Source organism: Phalacrocorax aristotelis, chromosome 1 (genome assembly GCF_949628215.1).
Source record: "Phalacrocorax aristotelis chromosome 1, bGulAri2.1, whole genome shotgun sequence".
Taxonomy (NCBI): Eukaryota; Metazoa; Chordata; class Aves; order Suliformes; family Phalacrocoracidae; genus Phalacrocorax; species Phalacrocorax aristotelis.
Window position 1 is genome coordinate 196399436 of NC_134276.1, and position 23199 is coordinate 196422634.

The 23199-nt window shown below is 44.1% G+C and overlaps 1 protein-coding gene across 3 annotated transcripts in view; it reads left to right on the forward strand.

Annotated features, from left to right (window-relative positions):
* Positions 1-313: 313 nt before the first annotated feature.
* The window catches only part of MAPK12 (mitogen-activated protein kinase 12), a 45822-nt gene continuing 22936 nt past the window's right edge, over positions 314-23199 (forward strand). The window contains exons 1-4 of one of the 3 annotated variants that reach the window (XM_075081238.1): positions 314-588; positions 1351-1480; positions 14707-14765; positions 18399-18510. In XM_075081238.1, the coding sequence (XP_074937339.1) occupies positions 473-588; positions 1351-1480; positions 14707-14765; positions 18399-18510 (417 nt within the window). In that variant the 5' untranslated portion in view covers positions 314-472. Of the gene's footprint in view, positions 589-682; positions 1227-1350; positions 1481-14706; positions 14766-18398; positions 18511-23199 lie in introns of those variants that run through there. The other 2 variants (XM_075081237.1, XM_075081239.1) reach the window with 2 other exon arrangements.

Below are 23199 nucleotides of genomic sequence, written 5' to 3' on the forward strand. Positions count from 1 at the left end.
TCCCTGTCCTTCTTACACTGGGGGGCTTTCAACACTCATGTAAAAGTCGGCTGCATCTTCTCAGACCCGTGAAACCTCTCAGAATCCGAGCAGCGGAACCGCAGAACAGGCCCGGGGTGAAGCGCAACAACGCGGCCCGCCCGCAGGGAAAGGGGGCCGGGGCGGGTTCGCTTCCAGCCCCGCAGCACGGACCCCGCGGGCAGCCGCAGCCCCGGCACCTGCTTCCCGCGGCCCCGCCGGGTCCCCCGTGACCCAGCCCCGGCCCCCGAGCACGCCTGCGGCCGGCCCCGCCGGCGGAGGGAGGAGACGCGGGGCGGGCGGCCCCGGGTGCGGGGGGAGCGGGGCGGGAGGCGCCGCTCACCCAAGCCCAGCCCCTCCCCGCAGCGCGGCTCGGCAGCGCCGGCCGCTCCCGCTTCCCCCCCCCCCGGCCCGGGCTCTTTGTCGGTGGGCGCCGGCGGGGGGCCGCAGCGCCATGTCCTCCCCCAAGAACGGCTTCTATCGGCAGGAGATCACCAAGACCCTCTGGGAAGTGCGGGACCGCTACCGGGACCTGCAGCCGGTGGGGTCCGGCGCCTACGGAGCCGTCTGGTGAGCGGGGCGAGGCGGGGCGGGGCGGCCCCGGGAGGGGGCGGCGGGGGGCGGCGGCGGCCTCTGCCCCGGCCCGGGGGGGGCGCTGCCCGGCCCGCTCCGCTCCTCTCCCGCCTTGCTCCGTGCGAACTTTTTCCGGCTGTTGTGCCGGGCCCCGCTGCCCACCTGGCCGCCGCCGAGGCGGGCTGCGCCGCCGCGGGGAGCCCGGCCCTTCGCGGGGAGCCGGCAGGAGTACCGCCGCCAGTCCCACGCGTGTTTTCGTCCGCGGAGCAAGCGGCGCCCGGGGCGCGGTCCCCGCCGTACCCAGCCTAGCCCTACCCTCCCCTCCCCTGCCCTGCCCTGCCCTGCCCTGGCCCGGGAGCGCTGGCCGCGGCTCCCCCGGAGCGGCAGCGACCCCAGAACCCGGGGTGGTGGCCCTTGGTCTGGGGCGACTGGTTCGGGTTTGGCTCGGTGGTGGGGTTTTTTGGCGTTTTGTGGGATCTTTTTGTTTGTTTGTTTGTTTCTGCCTTCTTTTCTTCTTCCCTAGATGTTCCACTTTAAAGCTTTTGAAAATTGGTTGCTTTTCATCGCAGGGCTTGGCAGCGTTTTAAAGGAATGAAATTAGACGCCGGGTGCTGCCGGGGAGGCGTTTTGGGGAGGTTGGTGGCAGGCGCCTGGCAGGCCGAGGGCCGGGCAGCGCGGGGCGGGACGCAGGCACTCTCCAGCCAGGTTTGCAGTCTCGCTTTGGTCCTCACTCACCAAACTCTTCTTTCTCCCTTAAAGCTCAGCCGTTGATGGAAGAAGTGGTACCAAAGTGGCCATTAAGAAATTGTACCGGCCATTTCAGTCTGAACTCTTTGCCAAGCGAGCGTACCGAGAGCTGCGCCTCCTGAAACACATGAAGCACGAAAACGTGAGTTGGGTCGCAGTTTACACACCTTAAAAACAAAGTTGTTTAGAGTTGGACAAGGTGGATGTGTGGCTGCATGGAATTCAGGAGTCTTTCTGCAAGACCTGCGTGTCTGTCTTTTGCCTTTATCTGCGAACATCAGTTCGCACAAGCTAGAATGTCCTGTGGTAAACACCACTTCACTTCCATGTAGGAAAGGTTGGGTAGGGAAGGTTAGGACCACGGTGGAATTTGTGCTCAGAGCTAGTGAGAGAGATTAAGGACCAGAAATTACTGTCTCCGTCACTACGTTCCGTGAGGTGCAGGAGAAGGCAGAGCATGGGTCAGTCCCTCTGGGTCTTGGGCACCAGCATCTCTCTTTTTTTTGTTTTGTTTTGTTTTTTTTTTTTCCTGAACTTGCATGAAGATGGCTATGGTACACATGCAGATCTCTGGAGAGAGGTTTCTCTTTTTTTATCGTTCATGAAGCATTTGAAAGTTTTGAGTTTGTACTAATATGAAACAGGAAAAGTTAATGAATGACTAAATTGCTTTCCTGGGAAGAAGAGAATAGGAAACAGAGCTCTGCATAGACTCCTACGTAATGTGAAAGAGGAACAGCTGGACAAAGAAGCATTGAAAGTGCCATTGAGATAAAGATACTTAGTCCCAAGGTGGTTAGTGATTTAAGAAAAAAAATAAAGGAGGAGAGATTAGTGTGAAAACAGTTATTGTGGAATCAAAGCACAAACCCCGGGTGAGAAGAGTCCCAGGATGGGCTTGGAGGATCATAGTGGCTTTAAAAGCTGTTTGTCGTGAATGCACGTGGGAAATAAAAAAAGAGTTTGGAGGGAATTGTTAAAATGATATATAAGAATCTGTTTTTAAAATGTTAATAAGGTGGGAGATTAAAGCATATGCTTGCCCTAGAGCACAGAGACTAGGCCATTCAGATGGTCTTCAAGGAAAGCTAAGAGATCGAAAGCGAGGATAAGAGAAACTCGTCATAACAATAACCAGTCATGGCCATTTAACGTTATGCCATTAACATTGTGAATACCAACAATATCCAGGTTCATTTTGAAGAATAATCTGTGGGATGTCCTGCCTGTCCAGAAAAATGGGACCTTTTTGGAGGCTTAAGAACCTGTGTGCCTGTTAACAGTTTAGTCTGAATCTTCTAATACATTTGATCACTTTACTTGATTCCTTTGAAGTAACTGCTTCATAACCACTGCTGTGTATGTTAAAGAGTTAATGTTTGCAGGAAACTTCTGTGTCATGCATGGGCTTTCATACACGCAACATTTTCTTTTCTGAACATTTGGGAGCAGAGCAGCTCGTGCAGTTGCCAAGCTCCTAACTGTGTCCAGAATTTTGAGATTATTTTTCTTCCATTTCCCAGAATAATCTGTTGGGTAGCATTTTCCACTCCTGGTGGTTTTTATGCAGTGTATGCCCTTCAGGATAATACTCTGGAACCCCTCCATGGACTTGTTTGATAATTAGAGTCTACAAGAAAATGCTCACTGGGGAATGTAAGCACAATATGTAAAAGTTAGAAATCAATATATTTGAAAGAAGGGTATAATTCACAGTCTCAGGAAACAGTTTCAGTCACAGAAAGAAGAATCTGTCTATATACTAAGGAAAGGTTTTACCATGAATTATGGCATCTACTCATTAGAGAACAAAGACTGAATAAATGATCCTGCAGGGATTCGCCAGCGCCATGGAGGCAGAAACTGACTACTCCACCCGTCCGCGATGAGGCTGAGATGACAGTACAGCCCATCAAGAGAATTTCCATCCACCATCCCAGCCTCACACCCTTCTGCCAGCTGTTTCACCCCTGGTGAATTAGGAATAGCAACAACACCTTTTAGGGTTTCTAGTCCCTGTGCTGATCTCAGAGAGCCTCTTTTTTTGCATATTTCTACCAAAGGATGGTTTTTTGGGCAGAGAGTAAGGTCCTTTCCCGTTCACATCAGCAGTCCCCAGTGTGCTGTGTGGTGGCAGGAGAGCTGCCTGTTCTCTGTTGTTACCGTTGTGGCTTTCGTGGGTCTGGCTATGGAGTTTTGAACAGGCCGTGCTCACATGGGTGAATGTCTCCTCATAACAGGAATTAGTGGAATAGAACTGTGATTGAAGGATTTTTCCTAATTTTTCTGTTAACTAATACATTATAGTATACTTCTATAAAATAACCAGTTATCTATCTTTCTGGCTGTACTATAAATACAACTGCTATTAAAAATTAGTAAAACTGGAGTAATTCTATCAAAGGCAACAACAAAATAGCGATGCCACTGTTATCTCTGTCTTTGGTGTTGGTAATCTAAGTATAGGAGGTGGTATGTGATAGCTGGTCTCACAGTACTGCCACTATGGATTAGACTTGGGTTGCAGTGTTGCAGTCATCTGCTAGTAAAGATCTTCATCTTGCTTTTGTCTTGCTTCAGGATATAAACTGTTTCAAGGTTCTGTTTATTTGATAGTTGAAATTACATGCAATTTGCTTTTGTGATCTGTTTTTCTTTTAAAACGACTTCTGTAATCATGATACGTTTGATGTTGGATTACATGAAAAGTGTGATGTTTTGTTTGTTTCACCGTGATTGCCTCTCGATGGACCGTCTCTGCCCTTCATAGCTTTCGGGGAAGTATTGTGTTAAGCATGTAGCAACGCATTATTGTAGTTTATTTAACCTTATGCTGTATTCGGAATGATGGAAGAAATTGTAATGGTCTGACACATTGTGTTAAAAATAGCATCTCTGGTCCTCCATTAAGGTAACAGAAGCACATGCCACAGTGATATAATTCATCAGCATGTCATGCTTCGAGTGAAGAAAATGGAGGAAAACTTCTGCTTAATACCCTGGCTGACCTCCATTATAGACCCTTTGAGGAATATGCTCATCCCCTTAATGTGGAAGGTCTGTAGGATGACCAGGAGTCCTGTAAAAACAAATATCAGAGTCATCCTACTGAATTTTACTGGAACTGCGTTTTACCTTGTAAAGAAGTTAACCTACGGGTCAGTTTGCTTGTCTGTTTAGGTGTTTTCAGGAGGAGGCAACTCTGGCTGCTGGCATGACCATCTTTCATTATATATGCTAGACCTTTGTTCTGCCTAATGGCTCTGAAGTGGGACATTACTTAAATGTAGTGAGGAATATTTCTATATAAATCGTGCAAACTTGGTAGTGTGGGACTTGTCAACAACCTTTTGTAAACAAATCCAGAGGAGAAAGGGTGTTGAGGACCATGGGGCAGAGGCTGTGTGTGAAGAGGGCAAGCCCTGGCTGTTAGGAGATAAATCACTGTCATTAATAGCACTGGAACCTTTTTTATTTTTGGTAGGCCTTTTAATTTGAGACAATCTGGGATGTTTCACAAGCATCATAAGCTAAGAAGCAGTCTAACCCAGATCAATTCCTCAGGCATTGCCAAAAAGAAAAGTTAGTTTCCATCAGGATAAGCTGCCGGATCGCTGTGTAGCTGCATAAACATATTCTGGCACAAGAGAGGGAATGGTGTGAAAATGAGAAATAAAAACAGCTCAGGCAGAATGAAGAAACACTGGTTTGGGTTTTTGGGTTTTTTTTCTTCGTTTATTCATGCTAGCTTCATCCCACTACAGACTTAGCAGCTCTTGATTATTTGGCATCTGCTGCATCTTGTAGAGAAGAACAGACTGTTTACCTTTAGGAACTTTTTTTCAGTAGTGCTGCTTTTGTTCCCTGCTTCTTTCCATTTTCAGTTCAGTTAAACTGAGGACCCTTAAAACTATCTACTATGGCTCTGACTTAAAACCAAAAACAGTTAAAATATGCCTCGCATGATAACTTTGGCCCTGGCTTTGGCTCTCAAGCATTTCCATAGCTCTTCATTCGTGTATTCTTCTGCAGTTAATGGAGATGTCTGTGTATGCAAAGCTAAACACAGACAAGTAAGTGGAGGTGCGGAACCATTAGTTTCATTTGGCAAATAACTTGAATTTTATTACGCGTTTCGACTGGAAGTAATGCCATGATACCCACTTCTGCTGAAACAACTGCATAGTGATTTGTACCGGTCCAGTCCTGGTGCCCTTCTCACCTCCCAGTTTGCCAACAGAGGTTTTGAAGTTGCCAGCAAAATAGCTGGAGAGGGGACATGCCACGGGACAGAGGGAGAGAAAAGCAGCGGCTTGTGCTGATGATGTCTTGTGTCAGAACAGAGTGTGGATTTTATGGAAACGTAGTATACACGTGTGTGTTTGTGTATGGACATGCCTATGTGTACATATAAGTACATATAGTCATTCTGACCCAATTCTACCAACTTAAATTCTGAATGTTTTTCTGGCATAAAATTTTTGACAAATGCCTGTTAAACATTTCTTAGGTCAGTTAATATTCTACAGATGTTTCTCTTCCTGGAAACCCTGTATGTAAGAGGCAACTGCAGTATTAGTTTAAAGGTACCCTATATTATGCTCTCATTCATTGCTCTGAGTGGAAATTATTCTCTGGTGTATTCCCACATCTGAAGACCAGTGTGTGTTTTGCATTATGAGAACCATGTAGCTCTTTTTTTCCCCTTTTGGAAGGAACTTGGGTATCCAACAGACACCAGATTGTCTGTCTCTCTACAGCTACATTTCTGAGGATGATGCAGGCCTTCGCTTTTATGTTGGCTAGTATTTATTTCTGTTGACTTCTTCATTTTGTAAAAAAGGTTGGGCTTTTTATTTACAAATACACAGTATCAACCAAGGAAGTAGTTTGTTCTGGAGAAAATAGTGGGGTACTCTATGTTCCTGCCTGAGAAAATCTTGAAACTGACACCTTTTGCAGTTCATCTAGCAGGACACGAGCACTGGAAGAGCAACAGCCTCTACAGTGTGCAAAATCAGATGAAGAAGGGAGTTGTAGATGAGGGATGGCTTATTAGATGAAAGCATGCTCACTGTGTTAGGTTTCCCACAGCAAGCCCTGCAGGGCTGCACCAGCTCAAAATTCACATCCTTTGGGTATACAAGTGCCTGTAAAGTGCAATTCAGGATTCCCGGCTGGTGATGGCGCATCTCCTCATGGACCCTTACGAAAGCAAAAATATGGTTATAACTGGATAGTTTATTGCTGTCAGAAGATTGTAGGGGAGAAAAATGCCTGGCTGCTTTTCTGTGGACTGAAAGCTTCCCACAGCTAGGGAGCTAAGAGGACACCAGAGTCACTTATTTTGGTACTCAAAAGCCAATAAATCAAAATAGTGGTGTCGGTTGTCACTTCTGCTTATTTTCACAAACCTGCCTCTCCTGGGAAGGCTGGAGAGCTGAGCCAAGGGGGACCTGATGAAATTCAACAACAGCAAGTGCAGGGTCCTGCACCTGGGGAGGAGCAACCCCATGCACCAGTACAGGCTGGGGGCTGAACTGCTGGCAAGCAGCTCTGTTGAGAAGGACCTGGGAGTGCTGGTGGGCAACAGGTTGACCATGAGCCAGCAACGTGCCCTTGTGGCCAAGAAGGCCAACAATATTCTGGGCTGCATTAAAAGGAGTGTGGCCAGCAGATTGAGAGAGGTTATCCTCCCCCTCTACTCTGCCCTGGTGAGACCACATTTGGAGTACTGTGTCCAGTTTTGGGCCCCCCAGTTTAAGAAGGACAGGGAACTGCTTGAGCAAGTCCAGTGGAGAGCTACCAAGATGATCAGGGGGCTGGAGCATCTCCCTTATGAGGAAAGGCTGAGACACACCTGGGTTTGTTCAGCTTGGAGAAGAGAAGACTGAGGGGGGATCACATCAATCCTTATAAATGTCTGAAGGGTGGATGTCAGGATGATGGGGCCGGGCTCTTTTCAGTGTTGGCCAACAACAGTGCAAGGGGCAATGGGCACAAGTTGGAACATAGGAAGTTCCAGCTAAACATGAGGAAAAACTTCTTTCCTGTGAGGGTGCCAGAGCAGTGGAAGAGGCTGCCCAGGGAGGCTGTGGAGTCTCCTTCCCCGGAGACATTCAAACCACGCCTGAATGCGTTCCTGTGCCCCGTGCTCTGGGTGTGCCTGCTGAAGCAGCGGGGTTGGATGAGATGATCTCCAGAGGTCCCTTCCAACCCCTACCATTCCGTGATTCTTTGTTTTACCTAGGCTGGACTTCAGCTGATAGCCATTTTTCACACCTGAGCCTTGTGTACTAATAAAGCAGACTGATTAGCTTAGTCTAGTAAATGAGAAGAGGGAAGACAGCACTGAAACCCAAGCCTTCTCTTTGGATTGCCATCTAATCCAGAGATGACAATGTGTCTATCCACAGGATTTGGATGTGTCCAGTGTTACATATGGGTCCATTGAAAGAAGAGTGTGGTGATGCTTATGGGCTCAGCTTGTGTCTGCTGGTGTGCAGACTGGCAGGAGGAAAGGAAAGGAGCTCTCTGTCCTTCAGTAGGCATCCCTAGTGTCATGTGGAGTAATCGGTGAGGAAGAAAGGTGACTGTGGTGCAAGCCTTGTGCATGGATAGTTAAAATTTTTAAAATATTGGGAATTCTTAGTCTAGTAAAAGGATGCAGTTGCCCTGTGACGTGGAACAGCGCAGGAACATGAAGTTGAAGCTAACCCTGCAGAAAATTTAATGCAGCATAATATGTAGTTCAGTGCACCCCAGCAGGGATTTCTCTCAAAAACATACTTGAGTTTGTAGCCTGAGTGCCAAAGCCACTCATCTTTACTGTGTTTTCATGCGTAATATCCACAAGAGAAAGCAGCACTTAATGCATGACATATAACCTACATTACTTATTAACTTATACAAGATCCAAGTTTTTCATTGATGTGCTGCTGCTTACATCAGAAACTTTCCTTCCCAGAAATGCAGTGGAACAGACCTTGAATAAAAGTAATCCAATACATGAAAGTGCAGGGGAGGACAGAGGTGGGGAGCTCTTCGCTGTTGTGCTCCACTGCTGGAATAACATTTGGAAAAAGAGGCAGCTGAGAAGGGAAGGGCAGAAACCACCTTACCAACGCAAAGCTGTTATTTATTTGTTGACAGTAGTTAAAGCTGGTCAGGGTGGTTAGTGTAAATGTCTGGGGAAGGTGGGGCAGACCGTAGGCATAAGGAGGGCTGGAGACGGTGGTGTGTCCCGTCCCCCCACCCACTGGCTTCATAGGGAAAAGAAGCAATCAACAAAGAAAATATATTGAGTAAATGCACATGTGTGGAAGGGTAGTTTTGCTCTGACAGTGGTTTTGCTTTGCAGGAAGATGGGAGAGACACAGTATTACACTCTCTCCTTGAGATACAAGGAAGGAAGGTACTTCAGTGGAGGCTGCAGAAATCCAGGTTGTTTTTCAGTCAGATGGGTGGTAGGAAACAAGGTGCATCCTTGTGGGCTAATTGATTTGAGAAATTGCCTTTTAGCAGAGTTGATGGGGCGAAAAAAGGAGACCCTGAAAGAGCAGTGCTGCAGCCCATTTCCACAGATGCTTTTCGCTGCCATCGCAGAGTGTACTGGGTTCGTTCCTTGGCTGTGCTTCCATCTCTGATAGTATCAGTAGTTGTGCTGAATTAACACCAAAAATAGATCTACACAAAGTTTCACAGATACCTCTGTTACACTTCATATAGGCTACACTATGAAAAATAAATTACTCTTGTAGTTGTTTTACAGTGGCTTACTTTTGTGCTAGGACATTCTTTAAGTATCATAAAGGTCTTTTTTACAAATATTGTATTTCATTCAAAGCATTTTAGACAGACACAGGAGTTTTTATTATATTATAGAGGAGGGAGTTTCCTACACTTTATCCAGTTCTTTTCCTGAAGAAGTAGCTGGAGTTGTATCTTCCTTGGAGGATTTATTTTATCCTGTACCTCCTTGTGCTTAACATATCTGCAGAAAGCTGTGACCTAAATGGAAATACTAATGACTGTTCCAGTACAGGAAAATCATCCCAAAGTGCAGCTATTAAATAAAGATCACTGAGAAGAGGAAATGGTCCCTCACTTTTACTTTTAAATTTATTAACTATTAGCATGTCTTACCACTTTGGACACTGACATGGATTTCAGGATTTTTAGAAAGCTTGCTCTGTTAAGCAAGGAAAGGAAGTATTGTGAAGTCAGTGGCGTGTAAAGAGAGTTCTCTTCTTTATTATTTACAGTTGCCTTCAGCAGGAGCTGAATGTTGGTCTCAGTGGTATCCTTCAGAGGATTTGCAGAATGATAAGCTTGTCTCCACGAGTTTGCAACATTTCCTCAGAAGTAATGTATATTTTATGTCAGGCAGTATTAAGTAACTACCAGGAACTCTGTTTACTTGAATGGGGAAGCAGTAAAATACTAGTGAACACCATTAAGTGTGTTCTGGGGATGGTATGCTCTTTATGGAAATGCATTCTTCATGCTCCTGTGTTTCACAGTGGGCGCCTGATAATGCCTTGGTGCACAGATGGATGTGGTACAGCAGCCACGCCCTCTCATCCTCTGCTGTGTCCCTTCTTTTTATTGTGCTGTCCCAATGTCATTCACTGTTGCATTCAGACATGATGGGGTTTATTTTCTTACGTTTCTTGCTTAGGTAAATGAAGGCATGGAAGTATCAACTTGAGGACAACAAGCAGGACTTTTGAAAAAGTGGGGCTTAATAGGGGAAGAAGTGCATATTGGATAAGATCACTGATAAATATTAACTTCCTTCTTTTTAATACTGAAATTTTCAGAGAGCACACAACTTGTCTGGCTGTGTGTACTCTGTGTGAGTGCATGCCTTAGGAAATGCCCATAGAGCTGTAGTATTCTCCATTGTTGTCATGTACATCTTCCTAATTCCTCTCTCCTCCCTTTCTCTCCCTGACTCCACATAGAAATGGAAAACCTATGTAAAACTGTTGTGCAGGAAAATAATACTCTTGCTGTAATGTTAGCACTTAAGGTATTACTTAAAATAATAACCACATCCTCTGTGGATTTAATTATTGTTTTATGGTAGTTATATTATTCTTATTTAATTAGTTTCCTGTAACAGTTCTCAAGAAAATTTTATTAGTGATTTTTTTTCAAAGTTATATGTGGCTACAAAGAAAAAGAGTTGTAATTTTCTGTCTTCATCTTTACTAGTTTTTCTGTCTGTCCTAGTTTCACCTGGGATAGAGTTAATTCTCCTCCTAGTAGCTGGTATAGGGCTGTGTTTTGGATTTAGGATGAGTATAATGTTGATAACACACTGATGTTTTAGTATAAACAGTATAAGCAGTGTTTACACTAAGTGAAGGACTTTTCAGCTCCCCATGCTCTGCCAGGTGCACAAGAAGCTGGGCGGGGGCACAGCCAGGACAGCTGACCCCAACTGACCAAAGAGATATTCCATACTATATGACATAATGCCCAGTATATAAACGGGGGGGACTTGACCAGGGGCAGCAATCACTGCCTGGGGGCTGGCTGGGCATCAGTCACTGAGTGGCGAGTGATTGCATCGCATCACTTGTTCCTGGGTTTTGTTCCTCTCTCTCTTTTTTGTTGTCTTCCTTTTCATTACAAGTTGTTGTTATTATCTATTAAACTGTTCTTATCTCAACCCACAAGTTTTCACTGGTTGAGAGAGTCCCTTGGGAGGCAGCCCCGAAGGGCAAAGGAGTCCAGGAAGGCTGAGCATTCTTCAGGAAGGAAGCCTTGAAGTTGCAGGAGCAGGCTTCCCTGAACTGGCGGGGAAGGCAACCAGCCTGCCTGAACAGGGAGCTTTTGCTGGCACTCAGGAAAAAAAGGAGAGTTTATGACTTTTGGAAGAAGGGGCAGGCAACTCAAGAAGAGTACAGGGATCTCGTTAGGTCATGCAGAGAGAAAATTAGAGAGACAAAAGCCTAGCTAGAACTCAATATGGCCACTGTTGCAAAATATAACAAGAAGTGCTTTTACAAATACATTAACAACAAAAAGAGAGCCAAGGAGAATCTCCATCCTCTGTTGGATGCGGAAGGGTATGTTACCACCGAGGATGAGGCAAAGGCTGAGGTACTAAATGCCTTCTTTGCCTCAGTCTTTAATGTTCAGACCAGTTATCCCTATGGTATTCAGCCCCCTGAGCTGGGAGGAAGGGACAAGGAGCAGGATAAACCCCCCCATAATCCAGGAGGAAGCAGTTCACGACCTGCTGCGCCACCTGGACACTCACAAGTCTATGGGGCCAGGTGGGATCCACCCAAGAGTCCTGAGGGAGCTGGCAGAGGACATTGGCAAGCCTCCAGTTGTCTGGGACCTCCCCTGTTAACCAGGACTGCTGATAAATGATGGAGTGACTTGGCAATGTGATGCCCATCTACATGAAGGGCCAGAAGGAGGATCCAGGGAACTACAGGCCCATCACCCTGACCTCGGTACTGGGGAAGGTTATGGAGCGGTTCATCTCGAGTGAGCTCACCAGGCATGTGCAGGATAACCAGGGGATCAGGCCCAGCCAGCATGGGTATAAGAAAGGCAGGTCCTGCCTGACCAACCTGGTCTCCTTCTATGACCAGGTGACCCACCTAGTGGATGAGAGAAAGGCTGTGGATGTTGTCTACCTGGACTTTAGCAATGCCTTTGATGCTCTCTCCCACAACATCCTCCAAGAGAAGCTGGCGGCTCATGGCTTAGACAGGTGTACTCTTCGCTGGGTAGAAAAACAGCTGGATGGCCGAGCCCAGAAAGTTGTGAACAGAGCTAAATCCAGTTGGCAGCCAGTCACGAGCATTGTTCCCCAGGGCTCAGTGTTGGGGCCAGTCTTGTTTAATATCTATCAGTGATCTGGATGATGAGATTGAGTGCACCCTCAGTAAGTTTGCAGCTGACATCAAGTTGGGTGGGAGTGTTGATCTGCTTAAGGCTAGGAAGGCTCTGCAGAGGGACCTGGACAGGCTGGATCGATGGGCCAAACTCATTTGTATGACATTTAACAAGGCCAAGTGCCTGGTCCTGCACTTGGGTCACTACAACCCCATGCAACACTACAGGCCTGTGGAAGAGTGGCTGGAAAACTGCCTGGTGGAGAAGGACCTGGGGGTGTTGGTTGACAGCTGGCTGAACATGAGCCAGCAGTGTGCCCAGGTGGCCAAGAAGACCAACAGCATTGTGGCGTGTATCAGGGATAGTGTGGCCAGCAGGAGTAGGGCAGTGATCGTGCCCCTGTACTTGGCACTGGTGAGGCCACACCTCGAGTATTGTGTTCAGTTTTGGGCCCCTCACTACAAGAAGGATATCAAGTTGCTGGAGCACATCCAGGGAAGGGCAACAAAGATGGTGAAGGGTCTGGAGAGCAGGTCTGATGAGGAGTGGCTAAAGGAACTGGGGTTGTTTAGTCTGGAGAAGAGGACGCTGAGGGGAGACCTTATTGCTCTCTACAACGACCTGAAGGGAGGTTGTAGTGAGGTGGGTGTTGGTCTCTTCTCCCAAGTAACTAGTGATGGGATGAGAGGAAATGGCCTCAAGCTGCATCAGGGGAGGTTTAGGTTGGATATTAGGAAAGATTTCTTTACTGAAAGGGTTATCATGGATTGGAACAGGCTGCCCAGAGAGGTGGTGGAGTCACCATCCCTGGAGGTGTTCAAAAAACATGTAGGCATGGCACTTCAGGACATGGTTTAGGAGGCATGGTGTGTTGGGCTGGTGGTTGGACTTGATGATCTTAGAGGTCTTTTCCAACCTTAATGATTCTATGATTCTTACTTTTGCCCTTCCAGTTCTCTTCCCCATCCCACCAGGTTGGGGCAAGGGGTGTGAACAAGCGTCTGAGTGGAGCTTGGTCGCAGACTGGGCTTAAACCAAAACGCTATCTTGTTCATCATTATGAAATTTTGATAATATCCAGGCTAACTGTATTTCCCCCTGAATGTGGAAAAGATGAAAATACGCAGAGTAAGGATGTCATCAGAGTTGGAGATTTTTATTTAAAGCTTTAAATAAAGGAAGTCACCTTTCTTGCATTTTTTTCCTGCATTTCTGCTCTCACTTCTTGTTATTTTAATGCACTGTGTTTTACTGAACTCTGTTTTGTGGAGCAATTAAGCCATAGTAGTAATGTCCAAAATCCATCTTGACTTTTATCGAAGTGGATTTTGCAGTCCTTTTTGTACTTTGATGGTAACATCAGACAACATAATGTGCTGTTACCACTGGTGTCTTTCTTGCATTTTCTAATTTCATACGGTTTTAGTTTTATATATAATCTGATGTCCTTAAATTGTATGGCCATGGAGATAGGTCTGAACAAGGTTATAAATGTTATTAATCTTTTAGCTTGCTTTCCCACAAACCCCTGCACATCTCTGTTGACATGGCAACCTGCACCTGAGAAACACCATGAGCAGTCCAGGGCTTTGGAGACCTCCTCTGAGCAGGCAGAAGTGGTCATGAATTAGTAGTAGGAGTAGAAAAGAAGCAACTTGAAAAGCCTGTGCTATTTAGGTGCTGCCTGGATTAAGCAGCACCCAAGCTGAGATCTGGCTTCAGGCAATTCCAGCTACATCTTTTAGAGCATCAGTTTCTGTATATTTAATTTTCTGGTGTTGAGAGAAGCGTTGGCAGTTACCATAATGCATCTAGTCAGTTGGTATATTCTGCTGAAAAACATACTAATATGAAAAACTGTGGTGGGGAATCTGTTTTACTAGATTGTTATTTCTCTGTTGAGTGATAGAATGCTTTTGTTTGAACAAAAATACTCTTAACGAGAACCTAAAGTATAAGCCAGTAAATCATATTAAGCTCTTGATAATTTACTCTTTTTATAAAGAGTTTAGTCCTACTTTCTTCTCCATACTCCCAATTAGATATCGCAGTCTATGTACCTAAATTACCCTGTTACTGAAATCAGATGATGTTTAGAGTGTTCTTCGTTGTCATGCAGCAGGCCCAGCTAGGTGAATAGCACTTATAACTGCTTCAGGTTATAAACCAATTTGTGTGGTTTATTTTTGCCACTTCAGTGGTTCAAACTGAAAGATACCCTCTCCTCTTACATAAATTTTTTAGCCTCTGAATTTTTTGTTCAAGTAAATGAATTTTTAAAATTTTTTTATCACAGGGTCAAACAGCCCTCAGAGTTATAAAATTTAACACATAACAAATTGTGGTGTTGTCAGGGACTAATTTCAGTATTCTTTCTGCCATCTTTATGCCTATAGCTAATGTCTCACTATGGAAATGTATTTTATTATATTTTTTCATTTATTATGCAGTTCAGAATTTTTTGTGTTAAATCGGTATTAATCCATTTCTCTCCCTTATTTTTAGGTCATTGGAATATTGGATGTGTTCACACCAGATGTATCACTGGATAAGTTTAATGACTTGTAAGTTCAGAGTTGTTTGTATTAGGGAGCAGGGCATCATTGCTTGTGCGGGAGGAAGGGTTCTTGGTTTTTTAAATGGAGAATTCCAAAATTGTTGCTTCATGGATTTTATTCTTATTTTTCTGAAGATTTTATTCTTCTGAATTTCATCTTAATATAACTCTCATGTGCAACTTTAAAATTTGTAGGCTGAGATTTTCAGATTGTCATTAGAACAAGTTACTCATAAGGCATGTACTTCCTTCAGCCCTTCATACATGGCAGTTTGGTGGATTCCCCAATCCACCTTTCAAGTACTGACTCCTTGCCCTAATGCCCAGGTTGCCCAAATGATAGGACAATTCTTAACCCAAACAAGTAGGCTGAAATTTATGCCTGCTACATGACATGTCTCTGGTGTGATCTATCCTAATTCAAGGACTAATTCAAAACCGCTGATGCTGCTGAATTTTTTAGTGGTTATCTGTGCCGTGGTTCGTTGTATTCCCAGGCTGGTTTCCCAGTCCAGTGGTCCAAACAGCTCATGATATAGATCCTTTCCAGCACCAGGCATGTACATCTCCCTGACTTTTTGGTGGCATCTCAGACACAAGATATTTAGCATGTCTGTTGTTTTGCTTTTGTATCCTACTGCAATTCTTGTGAATTAGAGTCACTAGAGAAACAGTGGTCAGAAGTCCTGGTGGGCTTAATGTAGATTTCATGTTACATTTGTAGAACTGTTGTGAATTTCACCAAATGTAGCTATGTTTCAAAAACAAACTTGCATATTTAGATATTACAAAGAAAGCTCTCTGACAGGAAAATATAGAAAATGAAGTATAGAAAACATGGACCGTGTGTTCATATTGATAATTTGGGCCAAAATGATCATTGAGCCAAAAAGGATGTTGTCCATATTGCCTATAGAGCTAGAATTTTATACACGTGCATTTTATTACATATGCTATGTATGATTAGCATTCAAGCACTGTTTTAAATGGGACCCTAAAATCATCCTTCAAGTTTTAGAGGTGCAAGTCAAGTAGGAGGGACATTTTTATAACTCAAACTGCATCAGGTGGACCTATGGGAAATTCTCTTTCAAGACTTTGGGCAAGCCATTAAAGATGAGCAGAAGTAGATGTGTATACATTTAAAACGAAAGTGAAGCAACTGCTTTTGTGAGTTAAAGGTCGAATGGGTCATTTGAGGGGGACTTTATTTTTGCTGACTAGTTGTGGGACGTTATATGTGGCCTATTGTATAAAGATCAAATTCAAGCAGATTTGTGGCTAGAAGCAACAGAACCAGGGTGGGTGATTTCACCAGAGCCAGTCCTTAAAGTTGGTATTAGCTAAGAAACCCAAGGTCTCAGACAACTTCTAGCCCTCGCGTGCTCCTGCTCTACCTGCCATTCTGTTCTCCTGCTCCTCTACCAGTGTAAAAAAGATTGAAGACAAGGTCCCGTTTCCTTTATGAATATCCAGCGTCCTTTCCGTGCTCGTGCTTCTGTTGAACTTTCTTCAATTTTAGAAGTTCAGCTGATTGAAATGGTGTACAAAATCAGAAATGCATAAATCTTTATCAGTTTAAGTCCCACTCTGCCAGCTTCTTTCCCACCCCCTTCATCTCTATTCCTTGCATTGTCTGTGCTTGTATCATACACAGTGTGCCAGAACATGTTGCTGCTCCTCATTTTGTAAGAATTTTGGGTTTTAACTGGAACTTCAAAGAACGTAGATGCATTAGGCATCAAGTTCCCATTGAAGTGAATTATTAATTGGGTGCTTAACCTCCTAAGCTTATGTGAGGATTCCAGCTGTAGATTGTAAATACATTTTTGGCAATAAAAATAAATTTGCACAGTTTTAAGTAGTAGACAAAGTGTTGAAAGTGAGCCCATAGTTGTCCTGTTCCAATGTGTTGCTCATAAATGATTGCTGAAGTTTGCATTTTCAAACTCAGACAGGAGTGCGTTTTCCCTCTCTTTTGTTTCTCCATCCACCTGGAATGCTCTCTATTCAACTGCAAGAGACTTGAAGTCATCAATTTCTAAACTTCACAAATTGTGCATATGTAAAAATACAGTCTTATTTTTCCTTCTCATCCTGTTCTTTGCAGTGCTTAATGGTTATATATTGCTTTGCACTTTGTTCACGTAAATCACTATCCATCCAAAGCTTTGGGACTTGTACAGATGGTGGCAGGCGAGCAAAATCCTAATGAATGCTTGATGGTCACTGCCGGTAGTAAAAGATGTGTATATATTTCTCTATTTCTCTTGCCCTACCTCTTTCTACGTCTGTTTTCTCTAGAGCAGTCACTAAAGGGTTTTTTTATGGCTCATTCCAAATATTCATGACCCCTGGGAAAATCTATTTAATAAGACTGAGTGGTGGGAGAACTTAATATGCTTTCAACTGTCAGGAACATCAACAAAGAAGTTAAACTCCATTTTCTAAGTCACTTGGTCTCTTGATGGGAAACATTCTGTGTGTTATACTGGGGGAGAGATAAGAGATGTCATTCTCTTTGCCATATTTGCTCTATCCTTATATAGTTACAGAATTAAATTGGTTATCTTTTGTACCCAAATGACAGTAGATTTGTCTTTGAATGCTGGGACTGGGAGCCTGAGTCCTGATCCCCAAGGCTGTGGGGAAAAAATGTTGGTATCTAAGAAACGTTGAAAATATTAACCATAACTCCTAGTGACCAAATCAGTGTCCCATCTCCCTTATGGCTTTATATTCAATTTATGTATTCTTTATAGCTACAATTCTAATAGAATAAATGAAGTTTTCATGCAGGTTTAATAGTAGAAATCAGCAGAATTGTAATTTGCATATTTTAACCAGTGGAAACCCATTTAAGTCTAAATAATAAAATCTGTAGCTATGAAACAATTATCACATCTAATTCTTCCCTTCATGAAAATGCATTTGTTCATAAGAAGAGGAAAACTGATGACTATCCTCAGGTGCCAGATGTGACTGGTTCTGTCTATGTTCAGACCTGACTTTAACGATAGACTCTGAAGGATGAGTTTACTACAAGCAATGTGAAGAACAGTTTTGGATCTTAAGTGAAGATTAGCCTTGAATTGCCAGCTTGGCATTCTCAAGCTTTCTGTTGCTGGTGTCCCTTACCAGTAGTAAGTACTGAAGATCCCAGTTTATGATCCCAGATGAAAATTAATGGAAGTTATTGTTGCCTCCTAATTTGATCAACTCTATTTCTGTACATCTGACCTTGTGTATTTGAACAACCCATCTAGGCAGTTTGGTTGCTGCTAGTTCAACGCTATGGTCGTGATTGTGAGATACACAGCATTGCGCGAATGTCTTCATTTTCTGTGTAGCTGTCTTTAAAATATCACATGGCTCTTGATTAGATCCTTTCTAACCAGTTCAGAATCTGCACTCTTCTGATAACTAGCAACTTTCCTAATCAGCGTTGGGGTTGGGCAATACCTCTTTATGACGATCAAAATAGGTAAAACCAGAGAAACTTGGAGGGCAGGGGGATGATCATGGAATTGTTTGGTAAATTGAATGATCCATAATTTAATATTGTCACTGAACTATAACATAAAATTTTGTTTCAGTTTATTTGACAAATTAATTTATTCTGTCTTTGTTTTTTGATAAGCTACCTTGTCATGCCGTTTATGGGAACAGACTTGAGTAAGATAATGAAGCATGAAAAACTAACTGAAGACCGGATCCAGTTCCTGGTATATCAGATGTTAAAGGGCTTAAAGGTTTGCCACTTCTACTACTATTTTGCTTTCACATTCTTTTTTCCTAATAAAACATTATGGAGAGCTGTAAGTACTTACCATTTGATAGCAGGATAAAATTTATCTCACCTTGTATAGTAAAAGTAATAACATTCTGCATAGTTGTTGTTTTGTCATGATAGATGTTACCTGGCATTTTTTTGTATGATGGTTTTGTCTGTGGCTTTTTTCAAGCGAAAAGAAAAGATAGTCATTCAAGATCTCTGTAGTACATTGATCCAGGATGACCTTGGTTTCCTTACTTGAGTACACCAGAACATCTCTGCTGTGGTTTTTAGTTGCCTGCTTCCTCAGTAGTTGATTGTGGTGCTGCTTTGCCGCACCTCTTACTGTGGCTAGTTGGAGAGCATAGACTGAGAATGAAACCACTGTTGATTTCAGAGGGAAGACTCCCCTTGAATTGAGCCCTCAGCTCTGTCATCAGCTTCAAATTTCTGTAATTTGAAAATTTTTCCATGGATTACCAATACTTGTCTGATGCACTGTTGGTAAGGCACTGTGTACCTAACCTGCTCTAAGTGTATCTTTCTGTGCTCTTCGAAGAGCATATATATATGTGTATGTGTGTTACATACGTATATATGTGATTGGGGTGTGCGTATATTTATACCATACCTATATGTATGGTACATGTATAGGTATGGTATATACATATAGGTAAGATATATAGGTATCATACATATCTATCAACTTATAGGTGTGGTATTTTGGGGTGAAAGTCTGACCCTGAGAGGGACTCTGGGCCGCGTGGACTCCTAGTGCTCACACTGGTTTTGGGAAGTGTTCAAGGACCACAGCAAGTGCTAGTTTCATCTCTGGGGTATTAGAAGTCCAGTTCTGCAAAGTGCTAAAGTACATTGCTAAATTTAAATAGGTAAGTCATTGGGATTGTTTCTATATTGAAATACCTTTCTTCGCTAGGCATCTGAACGGTTTCTGTGAAATTGAGAAGTATGTGTCCTTTGCATAACATGCATGTAAAGTTAGAGAGGCTCAGAAGTCTCCAAGTCTGGGACAGCTTTGATAAAGAGGAAGGACTGTGGATTTTTAGTGACAAATGTGAGTGGGAGGTGGCTGAGGGGAGCACAGGTAAATCACTTACAAGCCCAAACTAGTAGGCATCTGAGTTAAACAGGTGTGAAAGATGTCAGAAGGGTGTTCTATGAAAGAAAATAACTTTTTAAATGCCTTTTAACAGACTCCCTGAGATTGGAAGAGACCTCTGGAGACTGTGTAGTCCAACCCCACTGCACAGAGCAGAGTAAAACTGAGCAGGCTGCTCAGGAGCTTGTGCAGCTGAGTTTTGAGTATCTCTAAGGATGGAGACTCCACAGCCTCTCTGGGCAACCTGTTCCAGGGTCCAATCTCCCTTACAGCAAAGTAAGTTTTTCTTACGTTTAAATGGAAATTCCTGTGTTTCAGGTTTTCCCCATTGCCTCTCGGCCTGTCAGTGGGCACTACTTAGAAGTATCTGGTTCTGTCTTTTTTACTGCCTCAATCAAGTATTTATGCACATTGATAGGATGCACTGTGGGCATTTTCCCAGCTAAACAATCCTGGCTGTCTCAGTTTCTCCTCATATCAGATGCTCCAGTCCCATAATCATCTTCATGGAGCTTCACTTGATTTGCTTCAGTGTCCCTCTTTAACTGGGAGGCCCAGCACTGGACATAGCATTCCAGGTGTGTCTCACCAGAGCAGAGAACAGGGGAAGGATCACCTCCCTCAAGTTGCTAGCAATCCTCTGCCTAAAGCAGGAGGCTTTTGGTCGTCTTTGCTGCAAGGGCCCATTGCTCATATTCAACTTGTCCATCAGGACCTCCAGGTCCTTTTCTGCTAAACAGGTCAACTCCCGTCCTGTATGTTACGTGGGATTATTCCTTCTCAGGTGCAGGATTTTGTTGAACTTCGGTGGGTTCCTGTCAACCTGTTTCTCCGGCCTGTAGAGATCTTGCTAAATGGCAGCACAACCACCTGACGTCTGAACATTCCTCTCAGCTTTGTATCATTTGCTGACTTGCTGAGGGTGCACTCTGTCCCATCATCCAGGTCACTAATGGAGATGTTAAACAGGACTGGCCTCAGTACTGAACCTCAGGGGCACATGGCTAGTGATGGGCCTCCAGCTGGATTTCCTACCACCAATCACAACCCTGTGATCCAGGCAGTTCAGCCAACTGACTCAGTCAGCTTTGATCCAGGCAGTTCAGTCTACCTCACTGTCCATTAAGCTGATATTTGCTCTATCTATGAGGTTGTTATGGGAGAGTTTCAAAAGCCCTGCTAGAATCAAGGTAAACAACATCGTCTGCCTTCCCATCATCCATGAATCCAGTCATCTTATCATAGAAGGCTAACAGGTTAATCAGGCATGATTTTCGCCTTTGTAAATCCATGTTGACTACTGTCAGTCACCTCATTTTCCCTGTTAAGTTTGGAAATGGTTTCCAGAATTATTTGCTCATTACCATCCCAGGGAGTGAGGTGTGGCTGACCGGCCTTTAGTTCCTTAATCACACCACATTTGGAGTACTGTGTCCTGTTTTGGGGCCCCCAGTTTAAGAAGGACAGGGAACTGCTCAAGCAAGTCCAGCAGAGAGCTACCAAGATGATCAGGGGGCTGGAGCATCTCCCTTATGAGGAAAGGCTGAGAGACCTGGGTTTGTTCAGCCTGGAGAAGAGAAGGCTGAGGGGGGATCTCATCAATGTTTATAAATGTCTGAAGGGCGGGTGTCAGGATGATGGGACTGGACTCTTTTCAGTGTTGGCCAACAACAGGACAAGGGGCAATGGGCACATGTTGGAACACAGGAAGTTCCAGCTAAACATGAGGAAAAACATCTTTCCTGTGAGGGTGCCAGAGCTGTGGAAGAGGCTGCCCAGGGAGTTTGTGGAGTCTCCTTCCCCGGAGACATTCAGAACCCACCTGGACGCGTTCCTGTGCCCCCTGCTCTGGGTGTGCCTGCTGAAGCAGTGGGGTTGGACGTGATAATCTCCAGAGGTCCCTTCCAACCCCTACCATTCTATAATTCTGTGATCATCATCTTTCTTGCCCTTTTTGAAGGCACGAACAATGTTTGCATTCTTCTTATCATAAGAAACATCTCCTGATCACCGTGACCTTTCACTTATTATTGAGTGGCCTCACAATGACTCTGGCCAACTTTCCTTAGCATTCATGGGCACATCCCATCAGGGTCTGGGACTTGTGCCTATCCAGTTTGTTTAAATACTAATCTGATCTTCCTCCACCAAGAATAAGTCGTCCTTGCTCCAGACTTTCCCAGTGGTCTTGGTGACCTATAATTTGGCAAATGTTACCAGTAAAGATGGAGGGAAAGAAGGCATTGAGTACCTTGGCCTTTTCCATGCCCCTTGTCACCTGATGCTCTGCCCCAATCAGCAGTGGGCCTGCGTTTCCATGTTTTCTTTTTGCTCCTGATGTGCATGTATGTCCTGGTTTCAGCTGGGATAGAGTTAATTTTCTTTCTAGTTGCTGGTATAGTGCTGTGTTTTGGATTTAGGGTGAGAATAATGTTGATAACATGCTGATGTTAAGCAGTGCTTTTACTAAGTCAAGGACTTTTCCAGCTCCCCATGCTCTTCCAAGTGCACAAGAGGCTGGGAGAGGAGGGGGCAGAGCCAAGACAGCTGACCCCAACTGGCCAAAAGGACATTCCATACCATATGATGTCATGCTCAGTATATAAACTAGGGGAAAAGCTGGCTGGGTGTCTGCCACTTGGGAACTGGCTGGGCATCAGTCAGCGTGCGGTGAGCAGTTGCACTGTGCATTATTTGTTTTGTGTATTCTTTTATCATATTATTATTTTCACTTTCTTTTCTGTCCTATTAAATTGTCTTTATCTTAACCCACAAGTTTTACCTTTTCCTCTTTTTTTTTATTCTCTCCCTCATCCCACTTGGGGAGAGCAAGCAAACGGCTGGGTGGTTTTTAGCTGCCTGCCGGGTTAAACCACAACAACGTAGAAGCTCTTGTTACCCTTCATGTACCTCACCAGGTTCAGTACCAGGTAGGCTTTGCCTTTCCTAACTCCATCTCTGCACACTTGGACAGTGTCCCCACATTCCTGGTGGGTGACCTGACTCTGCTTCCACCTCATGTACACTACCTTTCTATGTTTCAGTTTGCCTAGGAACTCTTCATTCATCACGTAGGCCTCCTGTCACCTTTGCTTGATTTTGTCTTCTAGTGTCTGTTTTAGTAATGTGCCAGCATTTTACACTGTGAAAATATGAGAGGATTCATAAAAGGCTAGAAGAGACCAGTCAGATTTGTCTAGTTTTGAACTGTAGGAAAGCTTCATTTTGTAGCTCTTCCAGTAAGTCGCCACTTAGCTGGAGCATGGCTTCTGGGAAAGAATAATAAATTCAATTTAAAATTTTCTTATACTTGAACAAAAAGTATAACCAGACTCCATCCTTAAGTTAGTTATTGTGCTTCTTCATGATTCTTGGGGTTTTTTTTTTAGAGAATAGCTATGACTATAAGCCCAGTTAATATGCCTGACCATTTAATCCACCACTCTTTCTCAGAAATAATGTTTATATTTGCAGATGACATCAAATTGGGCAGGAGTGTTGATCTGCTTAAGGGTAGGAAGGCTCTACAGAGGGACCTGGACAGGC